General features: G+C 37.6%; 1 protein-coding gene across 1 annotated transcript; it reads right to left on the reverse strand.

Annotated features, from left to right (window-relative positions):
* Positions 1-13,834: 13,834 nt before the first annotated feature.
* LOC145012836 (CAAX amino terminal protease family protein) lies at positions 13,835-17,358 on the reverse strand. Its single transcript, XM_078971638.1, has 10 exons — positions 17,030-17,358; positions 16,509-16,600; positions 16,258-16,365; positions 16,084-16,160; positions 15,839-15,972; positions 15,698-15,747; positions 15,484-15,576; positions 15,245-15,336; positions 15,032-15,138; positions 13,835-14,040 (listed from the first exon to the last, which is right to left on the reverse strand). Exons 1-10 carry the CDS (start codon positions 17,288-17,290, stop codon positions 13,999-14,001), a joined length of 1,056 nt encoding a protein of 351 aa, XP_078827764.1. The 5' UTR covers positions 17,291-17,358; the 3' UTR covers positions 13,835-13,998.
* Positions 17,359-18,382: the final 1,024 nt, after the last annotated feature.

Below are 18,382 nucleotides of genomic sequence, written 5' to 3' on the forward strand. Positions count from 1 at the left end.
GGCCCGTATCTCCTAGCTGCATGATATGTGTATGGTATGTGGTATTTTGGGGAACTCACTAAACTTTGTGCTTACGGTTTTCATTTTTGGTTTCAGGTACTTTCGCCTACAAGGGGAAGGGTTCAGGATGATCGAATGACACACACCACAGTTTCAGTCTGGGATGTTTAGACTCCGATATTTCTCTCATATGATTTCATCACTGTATTTGATATGATGTTTTGAGATACATGATACATTATTTTCTTTATGATTATGGATGATTTGTGGTTTTATATTAAGTTTCAAAACAAAATTTTTGGACCGTATTTTTGGGATGTTTCAAATTCACCTCATGAGGCTTCAACTACCTCAAGGCGTAAGCTATGACAAGACCCCTCTCCATTAGTATCGCACCTATCCCCAAAATCTATGCATCACTATACACCACCAAATTATCTAACCCCTCAGGTAGTACAAGAATTGGAGCCTCACATAGCCTCCGTCTCAAGGTCTCAAAAGCCAACGGTAGATCTGTGCCCCACCGAAATGTCACATTATTCTTGGTCAAGCGAGTCAAAGGCACAACAATCTTCGAGAAATCCTGAATGAATCTCCGATAATAGCCCGCTAGACTCAAGAAGCTATGGATCTCGGAAGTGTTCTTCAGCACTTCCCACCGTATCACTACCTCAACCTTGGCTGGATCAACCGAAATGCCCTCATGATTGATGATGTGCCCCAAAAATTATACTTCTCGTAGCCAGAAATCACACTTGGAGAACTTGGCATACATCCTCTCCGCCCTCAGGGTCTCCAACACCTCTCTCAAAATGCTGCTCACGCTGCTCCTTGGTCTTAAAATAGACTGGAATCTCATCAATAAAAATGATCACTGACCGATCCAACATCGGTCTACACAACCTGTTCATGAGATCCATGAACATTTTTGGGGAATTGGTGAGCCCAAATGGCATCACCACAAACTCATGGTGCCCATACCAAGTCCTGAAAACTGTCTTCAGTATATCCTCATCCCGAATCCTCATCTGATGGTATGTCGGCCGAAGATCAGGCTTGGAAAACCAAGACGCGCCCTGCAGCTGATCGAACAAATCATCGATCCTCGCTAACGGATATGGTTCTTCACCATTAGTTTGTTCAGCTCTCGATAATCAATGCACATCATGTGTGATCAATCCTTCTTTTTCACGAACAGGATCGGAGCTCCCCATAAGGAACTACTTGGTCAGATAAATCCTTGGTCTAGCAGATCATGAAGCTATGTAGACAACTCCTACATCTCGGGCAGTGCTAACTGGTATGGTGTCTTGGCTATCGGAGCGGCACCCAGCACCAGATCAATGCGAAACTCCACCTGTCTCTCCGGAGGCACTCCTGGTAACTCTTCAGGAAAGACATCCTGAAAATCTTGTACAACTGGCATACTGCCCGCATCCGTTGTGGGCTCAACCGTCGTATCCGAGATATAAGCTAGAAATCTTGCACATCCCTGTTGTAGGAATCTCCTTTCCCTCGCAACTGAACTGTAACATCCCGAGTTCAGGAGTGCAAGTTTAGGGTTCAAAGTGTAAATGTGAAAGGGCAACTCGGCGAGTCCATGGGTGGACTCAGCGAGTAGGGTCGCGACTCTAGTCGCGTGTTAAGTGGCCAACTCGGCGAGTAGGCGCTGAGTGGAGAAAACCCTAATTTCGGGGAATGAGCCCTATATAAAGGACATTATACCCTCTCCCCAACCTCCTTACCCTCTCTTGAAATCCAGAAAACCCTAAGACGCGTTTGTGAGGGATTATAGTGCATTTGAACCTTGGAGAAGAGATTTTTAGAGGAGATCTTGGAAAGATAGGAGGCTTGGAGCAAGGGGCTTTGCTAAGATTCGGATTTCTCTTCTGTTGGGGCTTCCTTTTGAGGTATTACTTTGTTTCTTGGGCTGTTATTCATCTAGGTTCATCATTTTGGAATGGGTGGAAAGTTTAGCTTGCGGTATTTCGGGTTTGAAGGTTAGATATGAGGTTGCTACCTCAGATCTGGAATGGAGAAGGTCTAGAGTGCATTAAAGTCTCTGTTCTTGAGTGTTTGGTGAAGTCATCTTGTCCCAAACCCTAGCCCTAGAGTGTAAAATGCCTAGATCTCTTTGGATTCACGTAAAGTTTGCGACTTTACGTGATGGATGGGTTGTATAAGGGTAGATCTATGTTTTGAATCATCTGCATGGCCTGAAAAGCTTCTGCATGGGTTAAGATCTAGAGGCACTCGGCGAGTCACAAAGGTGTACTCGGCGAGTTGCTTGAAGATGGACTGGAACTCGGCAAGTTGGTTGAAGATAGCCTTGGACTCGACGAGTCTGGTCATGAGGTCCTAAACTTCTTCCGGTGAAGCCATGAATCAGTGAGTCAAGGGAGGACTCGGTGAGTGAGTGCGAGGGGACTCAGAGTTGTAAGACTCGGTGAGTCTCGGGGTGACTCGACGAGTTGAGTCGCGAATGGGGAAGTTCTGAGCATGGGGACTCGACGAGTCATTAGGATGACTCGGCGAGTAGATTCAGTCAGGAGGTTGACTTTGACTTTGACTTTGACCAAGGGTTGACCAGTTGACTTCCAGGGGTATTTTGGTAATTGTTGGCTTTTGTTTTGACTTCAGTGTTGGTGTTGGCCAGTGGTGGAGATCGTGTTGGTGGTCGAAGCATCTCGGTCTTATCTTTCCAATCAGCAGTTGTGAGGTGAGTTATCCTCACTATATCAACAGGGTCTAAGGCACCAAGGCTGGCCCTTTATCGGATTTCGATCCAGTTATCGTTGTTATGTTATTGTTTTGCTATGTTTGCATCCTGGTAGTTAGGGTGGTATTATGTTAGAGGTCGGTTAGTTCGGTATCCTGGTTAGGAAAAGGTTACGTTATGTGATATGTTAGATCCGCTTGATTGAATGTGAATTGTTATATGATTGAATGTTTATGTGTGCATGGTTGTATGATTGGGGTTGGGTTGAGGCGGGTCCTGATTTATGTTGAAGTCCAACATACCCAGGGCGGATCGGTTGTCCCGAAGGCCCAGCGAGCGGTCCGGATAGGCTGAAGGCCCCAAGAGGGCGGACCAGACGTGCCGAGGCTCGGAGAGTGGACCAAGCCGACTGAAGGCCCGGTGCGGGCGGACCAGTCATACTGTAGACTTAGAGAGTGGACCAGGTGGATTAAAGGCCCGGTGCGGGCGGACCAATCACACTGCAGAGTCGATGTATTTGGCTAGACTCGGAGAGTGGACCAGGTGGACTGTTGGCCGATGCGGCGGACCAGTCACATAGTAGACCCGAAGTACATGGCTGTTCTGTGTTCTGATATGATATGGCATGTTGTACGTGTATGATATATGGTTGGTATTTTGGGGGTATCTCACTAAGCTTTCGGGCTTACAGTTGTGGTTTTATGTTTTTCAGGTTCTTCAAGAGACCGTGGCAAGGCAAAGGCGTGATCGTACCGCTCCTCATGATTATGTTTTATGATGCGGTTCTAGGAAGACTCTTATAATAATTGTATTGAAAACCTTTTTGTAATAACATTATGAAAATGGGTTGTTTTTGAAAAGTTAAAATTGTGTTGAAAATTTACGGTCGTTACATGAACAAAGTATTGGCCCCTGCGAGGCCCTCTCACCATGTATAACCAGTTCTCCCCTACTTGGGGTTTGAACCCTCACCAACTGGCGCTCGCAATCGATCATGGCCCCATTGGCCCCTAACCAGTCCATCCCGATAATCACCTTCAGCCCTCGCAATGGTATCAAGACTAGATCAACACGAAACCTATCCCCAAGCACATTCAGGACACAATGCCGATACACTAATTCCGCACCCACAGTGCGATCGTCTGCAATCTCCACCACAAGCGAGGAATCTCAAGTTCTCGGTGCATCTTGGAACTTCTTGCTAAGCGTAAGAGATACGAACGATCGGGTAGCTCTCGAATCAAACAAAACATGAACTGACATACCATTGACCAGAAAGGTCCCAATACAAGCACGATGTACACATAAGCAATGCAAAAAATCTAGGGCTGAGAGGAATAAACACGTACCAGCCACAACATCTGGCGTTTCCCGAGCCTCCTCGGTAGTCAACTAAAATGCGTAGATCTTCACTGCTAGAGCATCTGCCTTAGCAGGGTGACCATCAGTAATTCTCATCGTAGCGGGCACAGGCACCGCCACTGCTCCTCTCCCTCCTTGTAACCTCGGACAATCAGCCTTTTTATGGCCAATATGGTTGTAGTGGAAACATATCATTCCCTTCTTGGGGCAATCCCTGCTCAAGTGACCCTGCTGGCCACATGCATAACATCGTGCATCTGATATCCGACAAGCCCCATTGTGCAGTTTACCACACCTGGCATACCATCTTCGTCCCTACTGACCCCTACTAGAAGTATCTGAGGTCTTAGGCTTTTTATCCTGACCCACCATTGCCTGTGCCTGCTCCGGCTTCCGCTTGGTTCGGAAATCTAGCTCTATCTCCCACTCACGGGCCTTCTCCACCATCTCATTCAGGTTTTTACACCCTGTAAAGCTCACAAACTCCCAGATATCATCCCTCGGCATGGAGTGATATCTTGTCCTCCATATGTCCTTGTCGGTAGCATACTGTGGGATCAACAATGCTCACTCCTGAAACTTGATGATGATCTCCGCCATAGTCTCGGTGGTCTGTTGAAGCTCCTGGAACTCCCTCACTAACCGTTGCACCTCAATAGTTGGTGCAAACTCCAAATCAAATCGTCGAACAAACTCGGCCCATGTCATCTCAACCACCTCGGCTGCTCCCACCTGACTAATCACCTCGCCCCACCAGTCTCGGGCTCTGTCTCTCAGCATACATGAAGCAAAACCCACCTTCACTGCATCCGGGCAAGAACTCATGCGGTGGGCATTCTCAATATCTGCCACCCAGCTTCGGTTAACTATGGGGTCCCTGACCCCAAAAAACTGTGGCGCTCCACACGCCTTGAACTCCCGAGACGAGGGAGTTCAGCCCACGACAATCTCGGCTCTGAATGCCCTGAGCCTCTCTTCCATGATCTCCATCATACCCTCCTTGATCGTCCCAAAGATAATTGGGGTAGCATTAAGGATTCCCCTCGTAACCTCTGTTCCGATGAGCTCACGCAACCTCTCGTCAATAGACTCAGTATTGTCACCTGACCCAGATCCAGATCTTGATCCTAATCCCCCTACTCCAAATCGTGTCATCACCATGTTGAACTGCAATGCCTCAAATCATAATGATCAGGATGCCCAAATAAGGGATCTTCCCCACACTGGTCCTTTTTAGAGCTATCAGATCTAACATTGGTTCGGGTACAGGTCCTGTGATTTTAGTAGTACGAGCCCAATACTACCTTCCACACCTGCTTATACCTTTCCACAAGGTTCTACCTGATAACTCCAATTCGTCCCAAAATAAATCATACCCCATAAACTACTGTATATCTTAAATCCTAGGTTGTCCTAAGATTTTCTCTACTCACATCAATCAGACCAATCATATCAGGTTGCCTTTATGCATGCAAATTATACACATAAAAGGATCAAACAAACTTTCGAATAAGAGATTATACCATAGGACCACAACCAAATGAGGAACTAGAAATAAAGCCAAATTAATCATTCTAAGGCTATAAGATCCTAACTGTATATAATTTTAAAAGCATACATATAACAAGTTTCATACGATTATCATAGCTCAAATATCAGTATAACATGGCTAACATATTGGAGAACTACTTATTTGGCTTGGTTGATCATGCGCGTTGCACTCTCCTCTTTCCCATACATTAAAATTTCTAACTTTTATTTTTATTCTTGAAAACAATTTTACCATTTCCTTAGTTTTAGTCCTGACACACCCGAGAGTGTGCCCGAATCCCTCAAACCAAGGCTCTGATTCCAACTTGTAACGACCCAATTTTCAAAAGAATTTTTTTTTCATTTTTACTTAACCGAAATACTTCCACAAACCATGAGGTTTCCAAATACAATGGTTTCTAAAATTCATAAACATTACAAATTTACTTCAAATCATCAGAGTGTCCCATAAAACGCCTGAGAGAGTGCACACCATGCCATCACACCTTGCCCTTGTCCTTGGGCTCAGATGTTCCTGAAACAAATCCACAAATTGTAAGTTAATGCTTAGTGAGTGCCCCAAAGCATACCCCACACACAACCCACATAACACATATTATATTAGTTATAAAAGCTATCTCTACCACATAAGCCATGCATACTAACATATAAGGATGTCGTGGGCTCCCCCTAAGGTCTTATACCTTCATGTCATGGGATCCCCCCATGTTCTTTACCTAGGAATGTCACGGGCTCCCCCCGGGGTCTTCCATGCAGTAACATACATAATCAACTAGCATATCATATAACACAGAAGTATCTATCATCCTACATAACTCATACATAAACATATAAGGAGGCCATGGTCTCCCCCCATGGTCTTATACCATCATGTCATGGGCTCCCCCCATGGTCTTTACCTAGGAATGCCACGGGCTCCCCCACGTGGTCTTATATCCGACTACCACGGGCACCTCTTGGGGTCTTCCATGAAAATATCACATAACCACTAGCATACCACCTAGCATAAGGCTAGTTATCATACCACATATCTCTACTATAGCTAGTGTACCACATCTCATAAAATGGGTCGGCCTTGGTGCCTTAGACCCATTGGTATGGTGAGAAGACTCACCTCTCGAATGTTGAACTAAAAAGCTAAGATCAGATGTATCCCACGCACTACTCCTCCTCAACTGCCTATAACCAACATGCATTTAACTTGTCATAATCCCATAATTACCCTCAAAGTCGACCCTAGTCAACCCTGGTCAATGTCAATGTCAACAGTCAATGTTGACCTCAACTCGTCGAGTGCATCCAGCAACTCGTCGATTTCCTCCCGAGTCCATTCCACTAAATCCTGCATCAACTTGTCGAGTCACCCTAGTGACTCGTCAAGTTCATCAAATGTCTAGAAAGCTAATGTCCATTCAGACCCAAAACCTTAATCCTTCCCTATACTCAATTAGACATTTAAAATGGGCAAACCCCACCCCGACTCGTAGAGTCAACTAAGGGACTCGATGAGTTCCTTCAGTCCCTTTCATGTTCAGCCCTTTCCAGTGGGATCTAAGGTCCCAAACTTCAGATCCAACCTCCCCTAGCGCAGATACCAGGTAAAGTTGCAAACTTTACATGCATGCAAGGCCCTCTAAGTCTATAACATCAACACTAAGCTTCTTACAAGGTTCTTGTGCGTGGAAAGGGGCTAAGCTACATAAAGTGAGCAACTTAATGTCATTAGGGACCTAGAGAGGTCCAGATCTTGAACCATATCCTTGTGATAAGTCCAGATCTAAGTTTGACTCCAACTTGCTCCAAAAATGGCCATTTACTTCCAAGAAAAGGGATCTAAGCAACTAGAGATTGTAGTAACTTCAAGAACATGGTTTGGTATGCGGAATTAAAGATTGCACAATGAACATGGTGATTTGGGTGTTCAAGAGATGTATTGAATATGTATGGTGTTGCAAAAAAGGACATAGATCTACATCTATATAAATAACACACACTTACACACTCGCTTTTACACCTCTCAAGCACACCTCTACAAGTGGACTAAACCCACCTTATATAGAGGTGTTTACATGTCTCCCTCTCACTCTCTCTAACTCATGGGTCAAAAGGCTAATGCACCACATGCAAGTGGGTTTTACAAAAGTCAACAAATTATAAAGTCATACTTGGATAACTTTGCACCCCCAACATTCCCCCCTTCAAAGTTAGGAATGGATGACCCACTTCAAATTTTCCAAAATCGAGCAACTACGCGATCCGAGCCTTAAGGGTGACACATGTCGAAACGAACTTTAAACCTTCAATTCTTCCATGATTCTTCAATTGGGCTCTAGGATGTGAGACCATACAAACCGAGCATCAACGAATGATCACGAGCTTCTCAAACTCCAAATTGATCACCTAAAAGTTGAGCATAAAAACACACCCCAAAAATCTTCAACAAAACCAAACCCATTTCGAAAATAAATCACTTCTGAACTTCCAATTGCATCATTTCGTAAACTTCAAAAATTCAAGGTCACTTCGATCTTCAAAAAAAATTTAAGTTCGAATTTCCATATAAATTTCTCCCCCTTTTATAATCAAAATTTGATTATAAAACTTTCAAGGAAAGAGAATGTGTTCTATTTGGAATTTTCCGTGTCAAACTTTGTGCTTTAATCCGGAAAACCCAAAAAATCGTCAATTTATAGCTTCGTTCACGGACCGCCTTTGACAAAATTTCTCAAAAATAGGTAGAAATTGTCAATTTCAAAATTCTGCAGTGATCCGGTGTGCCCAAAACAGCCAAAAATGCAAAACTCTCCCCCTTTTCCAAAGTTGGGTAGAAAGCATCAATTTGCACAAACTGCAGGGGCCTTAAATGCATTTTCTTCAATTTCTCAGCAAAATCAGTCCTTTTTCGAAATTAGTTACGAACAGTCAATTTTTCGCAACCTCAGGGACTAATGTAGACAATTCTGCCTACACCTTCAAATTTTCGAAAGTATACCCTAAAACGTCGAAAAGCACCCCAAATGTCGAAATTGGGTATATATTGCCAAAATGTCGAAACTTCACCCAATTGTCGAAGTTGGGTGAAAACTGTCAAAATGTCGAAACTTAAGCCATTTGTTGAAGTTGTCAAAAATTCGAAAGTTTAGGGGCTGTTTTCGAAACTTCTTCCTTTTTCTTTACAAACTTGTCGAAAAAGTACTCCAAATGTCGAATGCTTGCAAAAGGTTTCTTACTTTCGAAAGTGTTAGGGACCATTTTCGAAACTGCATGTTTTCTTCTTCCCCAAATTTAACGAAACTACTCAGACCATATTAACTCAGACCATATTAACCAAAGATTTTTAACACCAATTTAATGAAAACGAAGCATATCGAACCCTTAACGGTGAATAATAACCTCTTAATCATTCGGCTTCGTTTTTTATCAAAATCAAATTCGTTCTCTTTTCATTCACCTCAAACATCGACTTCCCAAAGTTCGTTCTACAACTTTATACATCATCAACAAATAAATGACTCCAACATTTCGGGAATCGACTTCAATCAGTTCGTTTTATTATTATTATTATTATTATTATTATTATTAATATTAATCGATTCAAATCATTGACCACAGTCCTTCGATTCGTTTTACAACCCTTTCGAACTTTCAGTTACCATTCAAATATTTCGTCAAATCAACACCAACTAACGAATCAAATTCAACGAATCCAAGTCCATTTATTGAACATCGCTTATCCTAGTCGATTTTGACCAACAATCGATCAAAAACCACATTGACACCAAAATCGACTTAGACCCCTGGACATCAATCTATATACAAACTCATTGTTTCCCAACTATCATTCGAAATCAAATCAACTTAATCATCAAAAATGAAAGCTGATTTCGATACCAAATAACCAAATTCGTCAATACAAATAGATATCGAACCCAACATGTTGAAATCGATTGACTGTGATTTCACTATTAATCAACAAGGACGTCGATTATTAACCCAAATCAATCATTAACCCTTCGAATTTTTGATTCAAGAACTCAGAAATAATCGAAAAAATATCAAACCAGACTCCAAACTTTCGAAATCGATTGCATCTCCTTCGAAATCATTCAATTCCAGATATGCGAACTTGATTCACATACCCACTCGATTCTAATACAAATTTCGATTTCAAGATCAAAACTCAATCGAATGCATTTTAATCCAAATACAGTTTGACTCCCAAACCATTGATGCGAACATTGATCGACTCCAACATGCATCGACATCAAAACCATTAAAAACTAACTCAAACTCATAATCAATACTCAAAATGAAACCATATCCTTCTGAATTTCTTTTTTTAATTTTGAATCTTGGAATCGAGCTTTGACTTTGAAATTGACTCTTCAATTGAATCAATAATTGACATCTTGATCATAATTGATTTTAGATTTATATGAATCAAATAAGATCGACTCACAAGACAAACTTTACAAGAATCGATTATCAAGATAGACAAAATGAAATCGAATTCGTGGTCAAGAACAATAAGACGTACAAGTATTTGAAGCGTTTTACAAATGAATCAGATTAACAAATAACCTGGAAAAGAATTCGGGCTTTTACAAGTGATTAAATGAATAGTTCTAGGCTTAAGTGATTTTGGGCTGAATCGGTTTGAAATGGGCTAAATGGATTGTAATATTAAGATTTAGCTTTATATCAAAACGATTGATGAACAGTTAACCAAACGGAATTTGTTTTGAGCTTCGAAACATTTAACAAATCAAATAACAATCAATTGCAATTTGAGAATCAAATCAAACAAAAAAATATAAGATTGGATCAGATCTTGATCAACAAAAAAAATTATTGGATCATAACAAATGGGTTTTCAAGAAAAATTTGATCAAACGAGTCAAATGATCACAAATAAAAAACACAACGCACGAGTTCAATGAAATTAAGAGAGATTATAGTGAGAGACTCACCAAAAATGCTCTAATTGTGACAAATTTTGCCAAACCGATAATCATTCTTCAACAAATCACTTTGATCATTAAAGACCTGCTCTGATACCAATTGTAGTGACTTCAAGAACATGGTTTGGCATGCGGAATTAAAGATTGCACAAGAGCATGGTGATTTGGGTGTTCAAGAGATGTATTGAATATGTATGGTGTTACAAAAACGGACATAGATCTACATCCATATAAATAACACACACTTACACACTCACTTTTATACCTCTCAAACACACCTCTACAAGTGGACTAAATCCACCTTATATAGAGGTGTTTACATGTCTCTCTCTCACTCTCTCTAACTCATTGGTCAAAAGGCTAATGCACCACATGCAAGTGGGTTTTACAAAAGTCAACACATTACAAAGTCATACATGGATAACTTTGCACCCCAACAGAGATCAAGTTCACGGCATTATACCTTAGGCTGATGGTCAATACGAAGTAGATGTTGGATCTACTATTCACGATATTATACCTTAGGCTGATGGCTAATACGAAGTAGTCATACATGGGTTGCTAAGACGGTGAGGGAGGCTGTAAATGAGCCATAAGCCCTTTAAATAGAGTGGTAACCCCTGAAAATTATGGTTTCTTCCTATAGCTCCTACTCGACGAGTCGGGTCTTCCAACTCGTCGAGTTGCATCCAAGTCATGCATCCTTATAATAGTCTCTACTCGACGAGTTGGAGCACCCAACTCACGAGTCCATGCACAAAACCCAAAAAAAATAGATAAATTGATTAATACCTGGAACAGGTGTTACATAACATTCATACACATTAATCCCCTTTATACATGTCTTAATCCATTAATATGTCATTATAGATTTTAGCCAAAAACTCATATTTTGGGTAAAACTTCAACATGCCGATCCTCTATCCAAATACTTGGTAAACTACTCCAATAAAGCTTTTAAACACTCAACCTAACTAAGATTATACCACATGAACACCTCATCATCATTTTCCATTTTCTAGGGTTTCAAACCCTAGAATCAAAACATGGGTTTTAACTGTTAAAACTCCGTAAAAATCATGGATTAAGCTTCCAAACACTTAATCATACATTATAACAAGTTTACTTAAAAAAATCTTGCATAAGAAGCTTAAACTCGAAATTCACCATTAAAGCCTTAAAATGCTTAAAAATGGAGAAGAAAATTACCTTAGAAGCCTAAACCTTGCCATAAACAAGTTTGAACGCCTCTTGAACCTCCTTTAACCTCAAGATCGTAAAACCTTTGCTATATAAGAAATGGGAACGTTTTTTAGCAAATAAGCCCTAAACTCGGATTTAATCTATTTGAAACCGCATTGTGGCTAGGCTTCCATCGCGTTGCAGTGCATCAAATGACTCTGTGGTCTTCTTTTTGCCACGTCATGGTGACTAGTACTCAATGGCAACCTACTTTGACCACCACGTCGCGGCAAACATCTCATTGCTGTGGTGGAGTTGGAATTGGCTATTTCACTCATTTTTTTCAAGGCAATTAACCCCAAACTTACATCTATCAATTACATTCCATTCTAAAGTAAATATAATATATTTATAATCTTCTAATCGTCTCATGGACACATAAAGGGTATTAAATAACATTCTACAAATCCCTACTTTAGCAAAAAGACCCAAAATACCCTTTTTACACAAGATTACCATTCTACATCAAAATACACAAAAATCTCGGTTCTTACACATTTGATTGGATTGAGGGTTGTCATGTTGTTCACCTTGAAAAGGGGATTGTTGATGTGATTTTTGTCACAGTCATATGGGTGTTAATGACATATCGGAATGTGTTTTTGTTTGGCCAATAAAAGTATCATAAGCAAATTTTATTTGATAACATTGTTGTTCATTCGTTTAGGTTCGTGTTTAGAAAATCTAAGGCTTCTAAGAATTGAAATGTGAGGTTGCATCATCTCAAGTATGTTAATATTTTATAAGTAATTTTTTATATCGAAATTATTATTAAATATCTTGAAATCTTGTTTGTTATAAAAAAATAATAATAAAAAAAACAACCATACTTGAACCAAACGTCTTAAGTACGTTAATATTTTGTATGTAAATACTTATAAAACATTTTTTTATGGTTGCCAGTTAGATATGATAACAGGTTAATTAATTATAAGAATAAAATGTGATAAAGGTAAGGGAAAAAAAATACTACTAACACTTTATCCTAAGGTTCCCCGTTTTAGCATCTTATCAATCACAAAAGCTTTACTGATCACGAAGATTCATCCCCAAATTTTAATAAGAAATACTATAATTGCGACGTTACCCTTCGTAACTATATTCCAAAGAATATCTAAACAAATATGATTTTCATCATTATTCAACAACACATTAACTATATACCTAAAGAAGATTAAACGATCATAAAAAATTTAGTCATGATAACATTTCATTTAGTTTATCACTTATCAGCTTAGTTTATATTAGAAGTCATTTTTTATTGGCTACTACCAACTAACTTTTCAATTATCAGCTAGTTTTTCAGCTAACAGTTATATTTTCGATCAGGCTACCAAACATAGCTTTAGAGTACGCTTGATACGTCACAACTATCTTTTAAAAAAAAAAAAAAAAAAAAAAAAAAAAAAAAAAAAAGTACTCAAACTACCGTTTCATTCCAAATATTTTAACTAGTTTTAGCAAACACAATTTTTTATCAACTAGGTTTTAAATTAATAGCCATTTTTTTTCAACTATTCCGCCAACATAACCTTATTTAAAGTTTATTGTTTTATATCTTTCTTTGAAATATGACTTTGATAGTAAAATTTGTAATAGATTATACTTCAACCCCCCGACGCTGTATTGATTTGATGTCAATTTTTATATGAAAAAACGAGAGTACAAAATATAGAAAAGTTACAAGAAATATTGATACGAGAATTCAAATATGAAAGCTGAAATCACAAAATATGATAAAATCGGGCCCGGATCCAAATGTGAACCCCTTCAACACCTACTAATGCAATGGTAAAATCAATATTAAGGCATTATTTTGGGCCGGACTTTGGCTGAAATCGGGCCCGGATCCAAATGTGGACCCCATCGACCTCTACTACTACAATGGTAGAATCAAAGTTTGACTATGTTATGGTTTTTTTATCTATTTACCAATAGTCAACTATTTATATATTATAAATTGAAATTTGTGTTCATCCACCATTTATTAGGCACACAATAACCAATTCATTATGTAGTTAATTTGAAATTTAAACGTGTGTATGTACACATACATATATGTCTTAAGTATATCTACCTAGAAAAGTAAATTACAGTATCCCAGATCAAGAAAGGAAGGCGATGTACATGTACATACTTAAACCCGATAATATACGATTTATATCACGACACTTGCAATAGTTCCTTGATATCATATCCTTGAATCTATAAAAAAAACAGGCAACATGAAATTTATTTTAACAAAATATAAAATATATTATCAACTGTTATAAAGTAGAAATAAATAATAAATAAATAAATCAGCTACGTTAGTGGTTCTAAATTCATGGGATCAAAAATGATATTTTACTCAACCAAATTTAAAACTCTCCTTTTGGCATGTTACATTAAAATTGTAATTTTTTCTTTTTATGGAAAAAAATTTCCAAGTTCAGAAAGTATTTTAGATGATTAACAACTAGTCAAATGAGTAAATTACAATTTTTGATTTTGCATAATGATTTTGGTCATTATTTTGATTTTTCATAGCGATTTTGGTCCTTATTTGAATTTTCACAACAATTTTGGTCATTATTTTGATTTTTCATAACGATTTTGATCCTTATTTTAATTTTTCCCAACAATTTCGGTCCTTTTTTATTTGGTCCTCATTTTGCTTTTTCATCACAGTTCCTTATTTTGATTTTTCACAACAATTTTGATCCTCATTTTGATTTTTCACAACCATTTTAGTACTTATTTTGATTTTTCTTAACAATTTAGGTCCTTATTTTGATTTTTCATAACATTTCTAGTCCTTATTTTTTATTTTTTATAACAATTTTGGTACTTATTTTGATTTTTCACAACAATTGTGATCCTCATTTTGATTTTTCACGGCCATTTTGGTCCTTATATTGATTTTTCTTAACACTTTAGGTCCTTACTTTGATTTTTCATAACAGTTTTGATCCTAATTTTTTAATTTTCATAACAATTTTGGTCCTTATTTTGATTTTTCACAACCATTTTGATCCTCATTTTAATTTTTCAAAACCATTTTGGTCCTTATTTTGATTTTTCTTAACACTTTTGGTCCTCAATTTGACTTTTCACAACACTTTTGTTCCTCAATTTGACTTTTCACAACGATTTTGACACAACTCCATACATAAAATGACTACATTACCCTTCATGTTTTTTTTAAATAACTTACTTGGAGAATGGTCAACAATACAATAACACCCGAGTTCCAAAGTGCGTGTATTGTTATGGGAGTGAGAAGATTTCGAGTTTGGGCATAAGAAAATCCCAAAGCAGTTCCTATATCACCACCATTTTCAATTAAATACAACATTTTAATATCCAAATACATCATTTTAAGCTTCAAATTATTATTTTTTATATTTAATGTATGCAGAAATAATACCAAGTATAAAGAGCTGTGGAAACTCCCCAGGAGTGAGATGTGCAGCTGAAAACACTGCAGCACTTATAAGAACTGAAATCGGTGTTGGCACCCTACAGAGATTAATCATCATAAGTCACACCATTAATAGCAACTTACTTTACCCTTTTTATAATTCTAAACAATGTACTTTACTTTTTATAATATTTAAATAATTAAAAAAATATATGCAGAACAAAAATAAAAGGCTATAGTTTTACCACTTTGTAAGGGACACCATAAGGAAACCACGAAACACATTTTCTTCAAGAACTGGAGCTAGAACACCTGTGATACCTAACAAGCATATAGTACTACAACACACACACACACACACACAAATGTTTATTTGATTATTTATAATAATAATAATAAAAAAACAATATCCAATTATACTTTATGATGTGTTTAAAAGAATTAAAGGCAGTTGTGCACCTGACACTTGAGGATCCGATCAAAGGAAGCAAGCGTACAAGAGCATCAGTCTGGAACAAAGTTAATGATTTTTTTTTTAAAATTTAAAATTTTATAATTATAAATGAGTTTTTTTTATATATAATATATAGATTGACTGACCTCTCTTTGAGGTGGCTCACCATTGAAAAAGGCCATGGCAACTCCAGTAAGTGAGATAGTAATCAAGGCTCCAACAAGGCCTATTCCAGCCCATAAAAGCCATCCTTTTTGAAGATCAAAAGGATTCCTCCAATCTGGAAAATTATTTTGATGAAATGTCAATAAGTTTGTAACAAAAAAAAAAAAGAAAACAATATGTTATGACTTATGACTTATGACTGATAAAGTGATAATTAACTAATTACCATAGCTATACAAGTCTTTTTGTCCACTTCTGTTTGTGACACTATAAAGTGTTGCAAGTACAACAGCTGTTGTGAATCTGAAAAACATAAAGAAACAAGGCAAATTAATATATTAATAAGAAGTTAATTCAACAATCTAATAGTAAAATAAAATGAAGAACTAAGAAGTCATACGCCTGATCAAAAAAGAGTATTTCTGCCTTCTCATCAAGACTTAATTCTCCAATTTGAAGGCCAAGATATGGAAGAGCTGCAGCCTCTACAAGCCCTGTCAAAACAAAACTGCCTGGGCAAACATTACATTCACTTAGGGTTTATAGGAAATTTTGATAACTTTTTTAATGCATATGATACAAGGTACATGGATGAAATTAGGGTTTATAAGGAAAGTAGGACTCATGGAAACAAAGATAAGCAAGTTTTACCCTAGTCCACAAGCAAGTGAGGTCAGTGAAACTGTATACCACTCCCATGGTACATCCCATCGTTGTAGGATTGGCCAGTCTAATCCACTTCCCTGAAGAACATTCCATCATTTGAATCAGAATCAGAACTTGCAAATTTACAAACTAGAATCAGAAAATTCATGATAAAGATTGTCGTATAAAAGGCTTTTACTGCAAAATTGACACAATGTACTATATGTATATGTTGATGAAAAGGTTGGATTTATTTGATATTGATTAGCACTGATATTAACACCATTGGAAGCTATAGTTAGTGTTATCAAACTTTTGAAAGTAGATTCGTGTTGAGAAACGTAGGGTAACCTAAATGCGTGAAATGGATTTACGATTTCCGAATTGGTTGAATTAGATAGTAACAGAACAAGGCCTGAATCCATAAAATTACGATTTTTTTTTTCGCATCCTGGTAATACCTCACTTAAATTAGCATTTTTAAACGACAAAACTCCCAATATATTTACCAAATAAAAACAAATTACCTTGTCACTTATAGAATTTTTATTCTTGTAGAAACAAACCGAAGAGAGGCCTCTCTTCAAAGCTTCCTTGTTTCTGTGATGCACATGATGAAACCTTAAAGCTCGATTTAATAGACATGGCGACGTGGAAACTCCGGTATGGTAGACTCTGTGAGTTGATTGAATTAAGGATTTCGGTGAATATAGCTGAGGTTTTAGAGCGAGCGTGAATAACGAAGATTGGGAGAATAATGAGGTGCTGGTAGTAATCGGAGCTGCCATCGGTGTCGAGTTTTCCGATAACTTCGTGGCACCGTTGTTCTGAAGATAAGGCAGGCAGGGTTTTGGAAAAGATAAGTTTCAATTATGCCCTTAAATTTTACTTTATAGCTTTCGAACCCCTGAACTGTTGTGACCATTAAAAAAGAGTCAACATTTTCTCATCTTTCCGGGTTTATCCTAAACTTTTAATTTTTTGGAAAAAAAATAGTGGGTGCCTTGTTAGTTTTCAAGTTAACTCGTGGATTGGCTTTGTTTCACAAAATATGCAACATTTTAGCATTTTTTTGGTTTAAACTTGGTTGTTGTTTATGATAATTTGATGATAAATTTATGGTGATTATGGTGTGTTGATGTTTTGATGATGAGTTTTATATGACTATAATGATTATGATGTTTTGCATGCTTGTATAGTAAATTTCTAATTCTAAAATCATCCCTGGTCTATTTTAATGTTCATGAGTCATGAGTCTGTTTCATCCTGCATGTACCATCACTAATGAAAATTTATCTAGAATTTTTTACATCCTCGATAAACCTAAAAAAAACTTAAAAATTATCTGAACCACATATAAAATCTCACGAACATACAAGGGACATGAGTGATGAAAACGGGACAAAGAACATATAAATTGCATAAGTGATGAAGCCCACAAACATGATAGATGTTTGGACTACAAAAAGTTATATTGTTATGAACTATATGCACGGGATGCAAATGTGTATATGTTAACATATTTAATCATCATAAACTCATCATCAAAGCATCAAATCATCGTAATCATGGTACACTCATTGTCATAGCGTCATAGACTAGCATATAATCGGGGTTGACTAAAAAAACACCCCAATTTTTCATTTGAACACCCTATTATCCCCATTTTTTTTAATTTCATCTCGATCAGATCTTTTTGTATTTTTTTTTCTCTATTGATGTTATTAATATCCCATATTTTATAACCTTACCCCCTTAATTATTAAAAGTTTGGTAACTTTACTGCACACATATACCATACTTCACTTTTGAGCCAATTGATACATCTTACTTCCTTTATTTTCTTTTCTTTTTACGAGCTACTTACATTTCTTTTTTTT

The sequence above is a fragment of the Lactuca saligna genome, chromosome 8 (assembly GCF_052625555.1).
Source record: "Lactuca saligna cultivar CGN05327 chromosome 8, ASM5262555v1, whole genome shotgun sequence".
Classification (NCBI taxonomy): Eukaryota; Viridiplantae; Streptophyta; class Magnoliopsida; order Asterales; family Asteraceae; genus Lactuca; species Lactuca saligna.